This window comes from Acomys minous, assembly GCF_964271855.1.
Source record: "Acomys minous genome assembly, chromosome: 18".
Classification (NCBI taxonomy): domain Eukaryota; kingdom Metazoa; phylum Chordata; class Mammalia; order Rodentia; family Muridae; genus Acomys; species Acomys minous.
Window position 1 is genome coordinate 67,705,869 of NC_140501.1, and position 13,960 is coordinate 67,719,828.

The 13,960-nt window shown below is 47.9% G+C and overlaps 1 protein-coding gene across 1 annotated transcript in view; it reads right to left on the reverse strand.

Annotated features, from left to right (window-relative positions):
- Positions 1–12,511, reverse strand: part of RPGRIP1 (RPGR interacting protein 1) — a 49,799-nt gene extending 37,288 nt beyond the window's left edge. The window contains exons 1-7 of the mRNA XM_084768082.1: positions 12,424–12,511; positions 11,946–12,014; positions 9,293–9,434; positions 4,954–5,195; positions 3,939–4,038; positions 2,840–2,968; positions 237–342 (exon numbers count right to left, since the gene is read on the reverse strand). Coding sequence (XP_084624208.1) covers positions 237–342; positions 2,840–2,968; positions 3,939–4,038; positions 4,954–5,195; positions 9,293–9,434; positions 11,946–12,014; positions 12,424–12,499 — 864 coding nt within the window. The 5' untranslated portion in view covers positions 12,500–12,511. The remainder of the gene's footprint in view (positions 1–236; positions 343–2,839; positions 2,969–3,938; positions 4,039–4,953; positions 5,196–9,292; positions 9,435–11,945; positions 12,015–12,423) is intronic.
- Positions 12,512–13,960: the final 1,449 nt, after the last annotated feature.

Genomic DNA, 13,960 nt, shown 5'->3' on the forward strand with positions numbered 1-13,960 from the left:
GGCTACACAGTGAGTTTCAGTTGGCCTACATTACACAGAATGAGGGTCAATCACAAAGAAGGGGTAAATACAGAGTGGAAAAAGAACAGGAAGTGAAGGAAGAGGAGGGAGAGCAGGAGGAAGGGTTGCTTCTGTTTGTTTGTTTTAAACTAACACCCCTCCCCTTCTGCAGTACTGGGGACTGAGCGTAAGCTGGCTTTTTTCCCTAAGAAGCACAGCTGACCACAGCAACTCGCCTCTTGAACGCGTGTGAGCTGGGCTTCCGTGGCCGCCAGGGAGGCGTTCCTTTCATACAAGACCTTCTTAAGCCGGATCAGCTCCACGTTCTCCTTAATGGAAGCTCTGCAAACAGAAGACACAAACGGTTCCATCTGGGGCCCAGGGCCTCCTGCTGTTGCCTGCTCTGCCCCTCATAACACAGTCTGCAAAACAGCCTTCCTCCTGTTTTTAATTATGACAGTTGAGACCTAAGGACCACCAAAAAAAAAATTATGATTCTCACAATTTCTAATACATGCCTTCTTTTCTTTTCTTTTCTTTTTTCTTTCTTTCTTTCTTTTTTATTTTTTAAAGTTTTTCAAGACAGGGTTTCTCAAGACACGACAGCCTTGGCTGTTCTGGACTTGCTTTGTAGACCAGACTGACTTCGAATTCACATCGATCCATCTGCCTCTGCCTCCCAAGTGCTGGGATTAAAGACGTGCACCACCACACCCAGCTACATGACTTATTTTCTTAGAAAACAGGATATAGCCAGGCGTGGTGGTGCACACCTTTAATCCCAGCACTTGGGAGGCAGAGGCGGGTAAATCTCTATGAGTTTGAGGCCAGCCTGGTCTACAAAGCAAGTCCAGAACAGCCAGGGCTACACACAGAAACCCTGTGTTGAAAACCAAAAATGAACAAAACAAAACAAATTATTTGATGGCATACACATTTAATTAAATGCTTTAATCCCAACATTTGGGAACAGAGTCAGACAGATCTCTGTGAGACTGAGTTCAGCCTGGTCTACAAAGTGAGTTCCAGGACTGCCAGAGCTACTTAGTAAAACTGTCTCAAAACATAAAGAGCCAGGCAGTGGTGGCGTATGCCTTTAATCCCAGCAGTCAGGAGGCAGGCGTATCTCTGTGAGCTTGAGGCCAGCATACTCTACAGAGTGAGTCCAGGACAGTCAGGCCTACACAGAGAAACCTTGTCTCAAAAAAACCAAAAAGAAAGAAAACAGACCCTGGAGGTCCACACCTGCTTAGACCATGCCTCCATTGGGGCTTGAGTGCTCAATATTTGATGGGTCTCGAGAGACTGGGGTTTGTAGCTCAGTGGGCAGAGACAAACAGGACTTCCTAGCACACAGGAGGCCCCAAATGTGGTCCCCTGCACTGTGTAAAACCAGGTTGGTGGTGAACGACTCTAATCCCAGTGCCTGAAGGCAGAGGCAGGAGGCCCCGAGGCTCAAGATTATCCTCTACATCACAGTGAGTTTGAACCAGCCTGGGGTTCATGAAACCCTGTCTCAAAAAGCAAATACATGGCCTGGTGGTGAAGGCACATGCCTGTAATCCCAGCACTCTGGAGGCAGAGGTAGGGGCAGATCACTGAGTTCAAGACCAGCCTGTCCTACAGAGAAAAAAAAAAAAGAAACAAAACAAAGACAAAAACAAAAGCAAACAAACAAACAAACACAGAGGCAGCAGTTGGTGTTAAAGTTTCCTCTTGCTGTTGTACATACTGGAGTTTGGACAGATGTGTAACACCCTAAAAATCCCCTCTGCTCTCATGTGTCCCTCCAGAGATGCTAGTGACTAGAGATCCATCTATTTATATATATTTGCCTTTCCCTAAAGTATTGTATTGTACAGCTGGAACTGTACAAATACAGCTTTGAGGGCTTGCTCTTTTTTTTTGTTTTGTTTTTTTGTTTTTTTGTTTTTTTCAAGACAGGGTTTCTCTGTGTAGCCTTGGCCATCTTGGACTCACTTTGTAGACCAGGCTGGCCTCGAATTCACAGTGATCCACCTGCCTCTGCCTCCTGAGTGCTGGGATTAAAGGCGTGCGCCACCATGCCCGGCTTGAGGGCTTGCTCTTTTTTCTGTTTTGTTTTTTTATTTTTATTTATTTATTTATTTATTTATTTTGTTGTTGTTTTTTTATTTTTTGAGACAGGGTTTCTCTGTGTAGCCCTAGTTGTCCTAGAACTCTCTTTGTAAACCAGGCTGGCCTCGAACTCACATCAATCCATCAGCCTCTGCCTCCTGAGTGCTGGGATTAAAGGTGTATGCCACCATGCCCGGCTTTAGTTTGTATTTTATGGAGAAAGGGTCTTACTATGTAACCTTGGCCTGCCTGGAATTCCCCAGTCCAGGTAGGTCTTGAACTCTTAAAGATAGGTCTGTCTCTACCTCCTAAGTGCTGGGATTAAAGGTGTGCGCCACCAGTCTTGGCTTTTAGTACATTTTTGTAATAAAGGCAGCACTTCCTCTTCAGTAGAAAATAGTACTTGGGGCTTTTGGAGAGACAGGGATTCTAGTCCCGGGTCAAAACAGCAGTCACCCCCAGTTTCGGGGGATCTGGCGCCCTCTTCCGGCCTCTTTAGGCACCAAGGACACAGAGCACTACCACCTCTGCAGACAAAATATTCGCACTCGCCATAACACCTAGCCCACCTACCTCTTTTATGCAGGATTTCTTAACTTCCTAGATACTCTGGGTGTGTCTACATGTCAGATTGAACTTATTCCTAAATAATCTTTGTTCCTCTGAAGTGAAGAAAAGCTGCAAGTAAGAACCCTACTTTCTCTGCTCCGTATGGCTTGAGACATAGAACCTTGGCTCTCACCGAAGCTCTGCAGCCTTCTGAGCACACTCCAGCGAGCTTCTCTGATCAACCTCTTCATCCTGGGACATTTTATCAGGAGGCTTGGCTGGCTCTTCCACTTGTGTAGAATTAGCAGTCGTAATGTGAACACTGCTAGGCATACAAAGACCAGTGAGTTTAGCCAAATCAGGAATTGCTGGGTAAACAGTATGCTGTTGCATTTAGAGGAAGAATAAACACAAGAGGGAGAAGCAGAAAGAAACGTTTGCAGGGCTTCGAGCTATCTACTCACCAAAAATGTTAGAAAAGTTAGCAGGGAGGTGGTGGTGCACGCCTTTAATCCCAACACTTGGGAGGCAGAGGCAGGTGGATTGCTGTGAGTTCGAGGCCAGCCTGGTCTACAAAGCAAGTCCAGGATAGCCAAGGCTATCATAGAGAAACCGTGTCTTGAAAAACAAAACAAAACAAACAAACTACATATATATATGTAAATGTGAGCTTTGACAGGACATCACTGTGTAGACCAGGCTGTCCTGAAACTCACAGAGACCCACCTGTCTCTGCCTGTGTGTTGGGACGAAAGGAGTGCTCATCCTTCTGCCTCTTATTTTGGTTTGTTTGTTTGATGGTTTGCCCCTTCCTCCCCCCACCCCCAGGCAGGGTTTCTCTGCGTAGCTTTGGACTCACTTTGTAGACTCACAGGGCTCCACCTACCTCTGCCTCCCTAGTGCTGGCATTAAAGGCGTGAGCCACCATGCCTGGCCTTTGTTTTGTATTTTTAAACAAACAACTTGGAATTGTGACTGACAGCTGCCTCTCATCGTCTCTGATTATCCCAGAAATCACAACACTCACCTCCCCTTAAACGATGCACTTACTGACATACAGAATGACTGGTTTCTCTTTAGGTGTACATATGGACCACTGCTTGTGTGTCCTCCTCTGCCTTCCCCACGCCCTGTAATCCCAGCGGGGGGGCAACGGCAGGCCAGCCTGGTCTACAAGGTTAGTCTAGACAGCCAGAGCTGTTACACAGAGGGACCCTGGGGGGGTGCGGGGGGCAGAGTATTTCCAACGGAAGCTTTTTGGGTACCACGATGGACACACAAGAGGCACTCACGGTTGGCTGGCTTCACTGCTGAGTTCAATTCTGTTGTTTTCATCCATGTCATAGCCCTTAAATATGGGAGGGGCTGTACGGCTGCGTCTGTCTTTTGGTCCTGAAAGTTTAGGAAAAGGGGGGCGGTGTGTGAAATGTAGCCACAGTGCCTTCTAGAACACCACATGCTAAAACCAGGACACCAAGTGCTGTCCACTGAGAGGCCTGAGACTTGAAGGAAATCCTTATGTGAGTGACAATTAGCCACAGAGCTGGGCGTGTTATGCTTCCATAAGATCACACCTATATATAATTCTAGCCAAAAACATTCAGTGAGTCCAGCAGTGGTGGCGCACACCTTTAATCCCAGCACTTGGGAGGCAGAGGCAGGAGGATCTCTGTGAGTTCCAAGACAGCCTGGATTACAGAGCTAGTTCCAGGACAGCCAGAGCTACACAGAGAAACCCTGTCTCGAAAAAAAACAAAAAATAAATAAATAAATAAAAATTAAAAAAAATTTTTTTTAATTAAGTGAGTGGGTACAAGTGGGAGGAAGAAAGATTCAATCTGGCCCAAGAAGGGGCCTGGGTGTCCAGCCCTAATCTGGTACCTAACAGGTGGCCAGTCATGCTTAAATGTGCTCACTTATCTCATTTTGGTTGTTAGGTTTTTTGTTGCTTTTCGATACAAGGTTTCTCTGTGTAGCCTTGGCTGTCCTTGACTTGGTTTGTAGACCACGCTGGCCTCCAACTCACAAAGATCCACCTGCCCCTTCCTTCCAGTGCTGGGACGTGGTGGCTCATGCTTTAATCCCAGCACTCCGGTGGCAGAGGCAGGTGGATCCTTGTGAGTTCGAGGCTAGTCTGGTCTACACAGGGAGTCTAGGAGAGCAAGGCTACACAGAGAAACCCTGTCTTGAAAAGCAAACAAAAAGCAGGGTTTTAGGAAGGTGGAACCTGACTGGAGCTTCAGCCCCTTGGGGGTGGGGGCGTGGTTCCTGTCTTGTTCTACTTGGGTTTCTGCGGTCGTTACACACCGGCTGTCTGGGGCAGTCTGCGTCCTGCGTGGACTCTAGGCTGTGTACCACCTGCTGGGGTCGAGGGACACAGGCGTTGTAGATAGGCTTTCCTCCTGGGAACCGGGGAGCGCTGGGGCGCAGAGGGGCGCAGGGAAGCGGAGGCCCAAGGGTGCCTCTGCCTTGCAGTCGTCGCCTGGAGCGCAGCAAGTGTCCGCATATCGGCTTGGGTAGTGTTGGATCGTTGCACGGTGGTCCTCCGCCTGTGGCAAAACAGACTACATGGATTTTTCTGCCACCAATCCACGCTGGGGTTGAACTCAGGACTTGATTCTAGCTAGGTAAGCCTCAGAGCTAGCCCCAGCTTTGGTGTCATAGTTAGGCTTACTGTTGCTACATATTTGCCTTATATTTCCACACTGTAGTCCATCACTGAAGGAAGCCAGGACAAAAAATTAAACAGGATCTCAACTGGGGGCAGATGTAGAGGCCCTGAAAGATGCTGCTCACTGGCTTGCCACCCTTGGACCACTTGCAGCAGCCCAGGATTAGTACCACCCACAATGGGCTGGGCCCTCCCTCTTCAATCACTAAGCAAATGTGCTATAGCTGGGTCTTTTGTTTGTTTTGTTTTGTTTTTCTAGACTGGGTTTCTCTTGTAACAGAGCCCTGGCTGTCCTGGGCTAGACCAATCTGGCTTCTAACTCACAGCGATCCTCCTGCCTCTGCCTCCCGAGTGCTGGGATTAAAGGCGTGCGCCACCATGCCCAGCATGTTCTCTTATTCACAATAAAAACTTACCCGCTAATGGAGCGGCCATTTCAGCACTTTTTTCTTGTTTGTTTGTTTTTGTTTTTGTTTTCTCCACTACCCTTCCCCTAGCTGTTCTTCCCTCTATAATCTAGGCATTTTGGCTACATTATCCTTTTTACCCCTTTATCTCTCAGCCCAGGCTGACCTCTCAGTTCGTGGCTTTCCTCACGTGGCCTAGCTCAGTATGGCCGTGCTCACCCTGACTCTTCCAGACACCTTTCCTCTTACACTCTCACACATATCTACAATAAGCCTCCTCCACCACACCTAGAAGCAGCTATGCCCTCCTTTTTATTTCTTTTATTCATTCAATGCTGTATATATGCTCTAAATTAATCTCTGAGTCAGGCTTGGTGTTGCAGGCCTTTAATCCCAGCACTGGACTTAACTGCTGTTCAGTCCTACAGTTTTGTTTTTATTTTTTATTTTTTGATATAGGGTCTCTGTGTAGCCTTGCCTGTCCTGGACTCTCTTCGTAGACCAGGCTGGCCTCGAACTCACAGCGATCTGCCTGCCTCTGCCTCCCGAGTGCTGGGACTAAAGGTGTGTGCCACCATGGCCAGCTTCAGTCCCACAGTTCTTTAGGGAACGTTACCACATGAGGAAAAGCAAGACCACTAGAGTGTGACATCTGCTTGTAATCCATCAGAGGCAGGGAAATGCTTCAAGTCCAGCACAGCCAGGACTACATAATGTGACTCCGTCTCCAAAAAAGTACAGAAAGGGGCTGGCTATGCTGACACACTGCTGATTCAGCAATTAGGAGCCAGAGGCAGGTAGAACTCTGAGTTCAAGGCCAGCCTTGTCTACATAGAACAGCAGCTCACAACATTATAAATTTATAACAGTAGCAAAATTATAGTTATTAAGTAGCAATGGAAATTTTTTTATGGTTGGGGGCCACCACCACATGAGGAACTGAATTAAATGGCAGCAGCATTAGGAAGGTTGAGTGCCACTTTCATAGATGGTTCTAGGTCAACCAAGGCTACATTAATAAGACCCTGTTGCTAAATTTTATCAATTTTTTTAAGGCTGGTGAGATGGTTCATCATTTAAGAATGCTTGCTACAAGTTAGGTGTGGTGGCGCATGCCTTTATTCCCAGCACTCAGGAGGCAGAGGCAGGTGTATTGTTGTGAGTTCCAGGCCAGCCTGGTCTACAAAGCGAGTCTGGGGCAGCCAAGGATAACACAGAGAGACCCTGTCTTGAACAACAAAAACAAAAACAAAAAACAAAGAAAGAAACAAATCAACTACACTTATGTTACTAATGTTGATGTTGGTCTTGCCTAGAAGGCCCTGATACCAGTGTCTTAAACAGACTTTCAAGCCAGCCACGGTGGAGTACACCTGTAAATCCCAGCACTCGGGAGGCAGAGGGAAGCAGAATTTTGTGAGTTCAAGGCCAGTCTGTTCTACAAAGTGAGTCCAGGACAGCCAAGGCTATACAGAGAAACCTTGTCTCTTGAAAAATCAAAGGTAGACTTCAGAACGCCTGTCCTTCTGTGTGTGTACCCTCCTGCACCCTCAGACTCTGCACTGCACGTGTACCCTCCTGCACCTGACCCTCAGACTCTGCGCCTGTACCCTCCTGCACCCTACCCTCAGACTCTGCACGTGTACCCTCCTGCACCCTCAGACTCTGCATGTGTACCCTCCTGCACCCTCAGACTCTGCATGTGTACCCTCCTGCACCCTCAGACTCTGCGTGTGTACCCTCCTGCACCCTCAGACTCTGCGTGTGTACCCTCCTGCACCCTACCCTCAGACTCTGTGCATGCACCCTCCTGCACCCTCAGACTCTGCGCCTGTACCCTCCTGCACCCTCAGACTCTGCGCATGCACCCTCCTGCACCCTCAGACTCTGCGTGTGTACCCTCCTGCACCCGACCCTCAGACTCTGCACGTGTACCCTCCTGCACCCTCAGACTCTGCGCCTGTACCCTCCTGCACCCTCAGACTCTGCACTGTACGTGTACCCTCCTGCACCCTACCCTCAGACTCTGCACGTGTACCCTCCTGCACCCTCAGACTCTGCACGTGTACCCTCCTGCACCCTCAGACTCTGCACGTGTACCCTCCTGCACCCTCAGACTCTGCGCGTGTACCCTCCTGTACCCTCAGACTCTGCGCGTGTACCCTCCTGCACTCTACCCTCAGACTCTGCATGTGTACCCTCCTGCACCCTCAGACTCTGTGTGTGTACCCTCCTGCACTCTACCCTCAGACTCTGCATGTGTACCCTCCTGCACCCTCAGACTCTGCACGTGTACCCTCCTGCACTCTACCCTCAGACTCTGCATGTGTACCCTCCTGCACCCTCAGACTCTGTGTGTGTACCCTCCTGCACCCTCAGACTCTGTGTGTGTACCCTCCTGCACCCTCAGACTCTGTGTGTGTACCCTCCTGCACCCTCAGACTCTGCGCGTGTACCCTCCTGTACCCTCAGACTCTGCGTGTGTACCCTCCTGTACCCTCAGACTCTGCATGTGTACCCTCCTGTACCCTCAGACTCTGCGTGTGTACCCTCCTGCACCCTCAGACTCTGCATGTGTACCCTCCTGTACCCTCAGACTCTGCATGTGTACCCTCCTGCACCCTCAGACTCTGCATGTGTACCCTCCTGTACCCTCAGACTCTGCATGTGTACCCTCCTGCACCCTCAGACTCTGCGCGTGTACCCTCCTGTACCCTCAGACTCTGCATGTGTACCCTCCTGCACCTCTACCCTCAGACCTTTGCCTAGGTGCAGGAGGCCCACCTTTGAAAGCCCACAGCCTAACATCACTATATATGGAACGTTTTGGAGTTAAGGGTTTAGCTCTGCCACTTACTAGGTGAGATCATAGGCAAATTATGCAGGCTCCTCAGGTCTCCTTTTCCTCCTAATAATACCCTGCCTGCCCACTAATAAAGGGGTTAACAGATTTAATAGTAAATTGACTCATGTGTGTACAGAACACACAGCATGCCCACATCCAGTAAAGAGCCCACGGATACTAACTCTTTAAGAGAGAAATTCCTTTTCATACTTGTACCTTGTTCTGCCAAGACTTTACCTTTCCCCCTGTCTCCATGCCCTCCCTCTTGGCCACGTAGGAGTCTGCCTTGTCTCTTGCTGTGTGCACTGTTGTGCCATCATAGGTTACTTTGGCTGCTCTGTGGTCTGTGTTAAATTATGAGATGTGTGGTAGAAAAAATAGTAAAGCGATAGTGTTTGTAAAACTATTTCTGAGCCTGACATCTCGGATGTTTGAGTCATTTCGGTATAGATATCTGAGTACCATGTAATCCTTTCTGGTTAGCATGGGGCCAAATCTGCTGCAGGCACAGCTTTTGAAATTTTAAGAATTCTGGGTACTTCTGGGCAGTGATGGCGCATGCCTTTAATCCCAGCACTTGGGAGGCAGAGGCAGGTGGATCACTGTGAGTTCGAGGCCAGCCTGGTCTATAAAGCAAGTCCAGGACAGCCAAGACTAAACAGAGAAACCCTGTCTTGAAAAACAAAACAAAACAAAACAACAATTACAAAAGACTTTGGGTACCTTCTGCTTTTATCTCTTTGCTGTGGAGAAAGCTCCTTTATCAACACAGGCTCTCCATGAAGAGGAAAGAGTCTGCCGTGCCGTTCCTCTTGGCTCGTCCTGCCTGAGCGAGACTGAACCTTTACATTCTTAACTGAAGTCCCTGAAGAAAGCAAGTAGAGAATATTTTCACATGTTGTCTTGTTTATTTATTTATTTATTTTGGTTTTTTCAAGACAGGGTTTCTCTGTGTAGCCTTGGCCATCACTTTGTAGACCAGGCTGGCCTCGAACTCACAGCGATCCACCTGCCTCTGCCTCCCGAGTGCTGGGATTAAAGGTGTGCGCCACCACGCCCGGCTGTTTATTTATTTTTTTAAATTAATTTATTTATTATGTATACAGTGTTCTGCCTGTACACATGTATGCCAGAAAAGGGAACCAGATATCATTACAGGTGGTTGTGAGCCACCATGTGGTTGCTGGGAATTGAACTCAGGACCTCTGGAAGAACAGTCAGTGCTCTTAACCTCTGAGTCATCTCTCCAGCCCTTGTTTATTGTTAAGAGTCTTGGATCTGGGGTGGTGGCCCAAGCCTTTAATCCCAGAATTTGGGAGGCAGAGGCATGTGGATCTCTGAGTTTGAGGTTAGCCTGGTCTACAGAGTGAGTTCAAGGTCAGATCAGGCAGCACAGAGAAACCCTGCCCCCCACCAAAAAAAAGTCTCATAGGCTGACAAGAAAAGATTGTTCAACTGATAAAAGGCTTTCCACCAAAGCTGACAACCTGAATTCAGTTCATGGAATTCACATGGTAGAAATAGAAAACAGATTATCAAAGTTGTCCTCTGATCTCCATATACACAAACCATGGCACCCAACTACCTTCCCATCAGAAAATTAATAAGTGTAAAAATTAAATAAAAGGGGCTGGAGAGACGTCGCAGTGGTGAAGAGCACTTGCTGCTCTTCCGGAGGACCCAGGGTGGATTATAGCACCCTCCTGGCAGTGCACAACCTTCTGTACCTCCATTTCCACAGGACCTGGTGCCCTCCTCTGGCCTCCGAATGCCCTATATAACACAGCACACAGAAACATGTGCAGGCATGATGCCCATGCACACTAGGTTCTGCATTTGATCCCTAGACCCCACAACAACCCAAGAAAGAAAAAGGTCCTGAGAGGCTGAGTAATGAAGACAAGCAAGTTGAGTGGGGGCAAGAGAGAACGACGCCTGTCCTGGTGGCACACGCCTTTAATCCCAGCACTCGGGAGGCACAGGCAGGCGTTATCTCTGAGTTTGAAGTCAGCCTGGTCTACATAGCTAGTTCCAGGACAGCCAGAGCTCTGTAGAGAGACCCTGTCTCAAAAATAAATTAATGATGATGATGATGATGATGATGATGATGATGATGATGATGATAATAATAATATAAAGAGTAAGAGAAAAAACAGCATCATGCATATGTATTACTTTGTAAAGTTACTATATTTTAGGGAGAACTGGAGGAGGTTAGAGAGGAAAACAGGGACAGCATTAGGAAAACATGATAGTTGAGGAAACACACAGGTGCCTGAATTTACAGAGGCAGAGAATGTGACCTATGACTTGAGGAAGAAACCAGACAACATGGTACTGGAGGACGGATCACAGGCGTGTGGGTTTGAGTTTAAATCTCTAGAACCCACATAAAAGTCAGTCATGATGGCACGTGCCTGTGACACACACCAGCAACGGCAAACTGGGTGGCCAAGACAGGTGTGTGCCTGAAAGCTCACAGTAAGCGACCTAGCTTACATAGTCAAGTCCTGGGCAGCACGTGACCCTGCCTCAAAACAAAAGGTGGAGGGTGCCAACCACCAAGATTGTCCTTTGACCTATGTACACCTCCACACACAAATGTGCACACAACACACACACACAGAATCAAAGTAAAATATGAAGAGACCCTAATGTGGTGGGTTGGGTAGGAATGGCCGTCATAGACTCATGTGGCAGCGTTAGGAGGTGTGGTCCTGCTGGAGGAAGTGTGTCACTGTGGGAGGTGGCTTTGAGATCGCATATGCTCAAGCTACACCCACTGTGGCACACAGTCTCCTTCCGCCACCTGCAGATCAAGATGTAGAACTCTCAGCTCCTTCTCCAGCGCCATGTCTGCCTCTGTGCGGCCATGATGATAATGAATGGACTGAACCATGGAAGCTGAAATCCATCCCCCAGTTAAATATTTTCCTTTATAAGGATTGGCTTGGGAGCCGGTCAGTGGTGGCGCACATCTTTAATCCCAGCACTCTGGAGGCAGAAGCAGGCAGATCTCTGTGAGTTCGAGGCCGGCCTGGTCTACAAAGAGTCCAGGACAGGGCTGGAGAGATGGCTCAGAGGTTAAGAGTACCGTTTGCTCTTCCAAAGGTCCCGAGTTCAATTCCCAGCAACCACATGGTGGCTCGCAACCACCTGTCATGAGATCTGGTGTCTTCTTGTGGTGGGAAGGCACACGTGTGGGCAGAATACTGTATAAATAATAAATAAATCTTTGAAAAAAAAAAAGAGTCCAGGACAGTCAAGGCTACACAGAGAAACTTTGTCTTGAAAAACCAAAAGAAAAAAGAAAAAAAGAAAAAGAAAGAAAGAAAAAAAAAGGCTCAGAGGTGGCTCCGTGTTTAAGAGTACTTACTGTTCTTGCAGAGGGCCCGGTTCAGTTCCCAGCACTCACGCGGTGACTCACAACCGTACAAACCTCCTGCTGGAGGAAATTTGACACCACTTCTGAGCTCCACAGACTGTGTGCATGTGATGCATACACATGCTCGGCTATACAAATATCCATACATTTACATTATAAATATTTAAATAAAAAGAAAGTTTAAGAAAAGGGCTAGGGCTGGGCAGAGGCAGGTGGATCACCGTGAGCTCAAGTCCAGCCTGGTCTACAAAGTGAGTCCAGGACAGCCAAGGCTACACTGAGAGGCCCTGTCTCAAAACACACACACACACACACACACACACACACACATAAAAACCAAAACAAGAAAAGAAAAGGGCTGAAAGAAAACAGTTGCCATTGTGAAGACGGCCACGACAGCCTCACAGTGGCAGACAAGGAATTGCCTAATCAGGGAAGACATCCCAACGGAGCCGTTGGCTTCACCTACCATTCAGTAGAGGAGTCGAGTCTGTGTCTCTGACCGGCAGATCCTCTGGTGAACGGTCCAGCAGATGCAGCATCATCCCAGCTAGCTAGAGACACGCTAGGAGACTAAAGGAAAGGTCTCTGTGAGGTCTTGACTTTAGACTGTCTTCAGCAGGGTCGCCCCGGATTGCAGTAGGGATTTCCCAGGACTTTAATGACAGTATTTGACACATCAGAGTTATATTTGTGATCATGGGGACAACTCTAAGGCCATGCATGCAGTAACCATGACGTTATTTCTTCAAAATGAAAATTAACTTTTCTGATTATAGGATTGATAGTTAGCCAGGTGGTGGTGGCGCACTCCTTTAATCCCAGCACTTGGGAGGCAGAGGCAGATGGATCTTTGTGAGTTCCAGGTCAGCCTGATGTACAAAGCATCCAGGACAGTCAAGGCTACACAGAGAAACCTGCCTCTCAACAAAACAAAACAAAACAAAAAGTAAATAAATACGGGCCGGCCGTGGTGGCGCACTCCTTTAATCCCAGCATTCGGGAGGCAGAGGCAGATGGATCGCTGTGAGTTCGAGGCCAGCCTGGTCTACAAAGCAAGTCTAGGACAGCCAAAGCTACACAGAGAAACCCTGTCTCAAAAAACCAAAAAAAAAAAAGTAAATAAATACATATAAATAAATAATAAATAAATAAGGTACCTGCCTAACCTGGTAGCAGATTACAATTCTTTTCTCTGAGAATCAGGCCTCTAAACTCTCTTTCCACTCAGTTCTCAAGGGCTGACTCTTTTTTTTATTTGTTTGTTTTTCAAGACAGGGTCTCTCTGTGTAGCCTTGGCTGTCCTGTACTCACTCTGTAGACCAGGCTGGCCTCGAACTCACAGCCATGCACTTGCCTCTGCCTCCTGAGTGCTGGGATTAAAGGCGTGCGCCACCATGCCCGACTTCAGGGGCTGACTCTTAACAGTTTATACTCCATGAGCCAGTCCCTGTAGCTACTGTGCTGGAACAGACACAGAACACTGAGCCAAGTTCAATGACCACATACTGTCTCCTAACTGCTGAAAGGGGGCAGAGAAGGTAAATTAAGCTAGGTTTCACAGCACATACTTGTAATCCCACTAGTTAAGAGGCCAAGGCAGGAGGATTGAAAAGTTTTTATGCTCTCTGGGCAACTTAGCCAGAAACTGTTTAAAAAAGAAAAGGATCTTGGCATGATAGCGCACGCCTTTAATCTTAGCACAAAGACTAGTTTAAACTCTTCCCTCTGCCTTCCTCTCCCTCCCACTCCTCTCTCCTTCTTATCTTACATGTTGATTCTATTTAATTTTATGTGTATGAATGCCTGCATATGAGTCCAGGGGCCTGTGGAGGTTGAAAGAGGTGCAGAATCAGGGGCTGGAGAGATGGCTCAGTGGTTAAGAGCGCTGCCTGCTCTTCCAAAGGACCCGGGTTCAATTCCCAGCACCCACATGGTAGCTCACAACTGTCTGTAACGCCAAGATATGACACCCTCACACCAATGCACATAAGTTAAAATTAAAT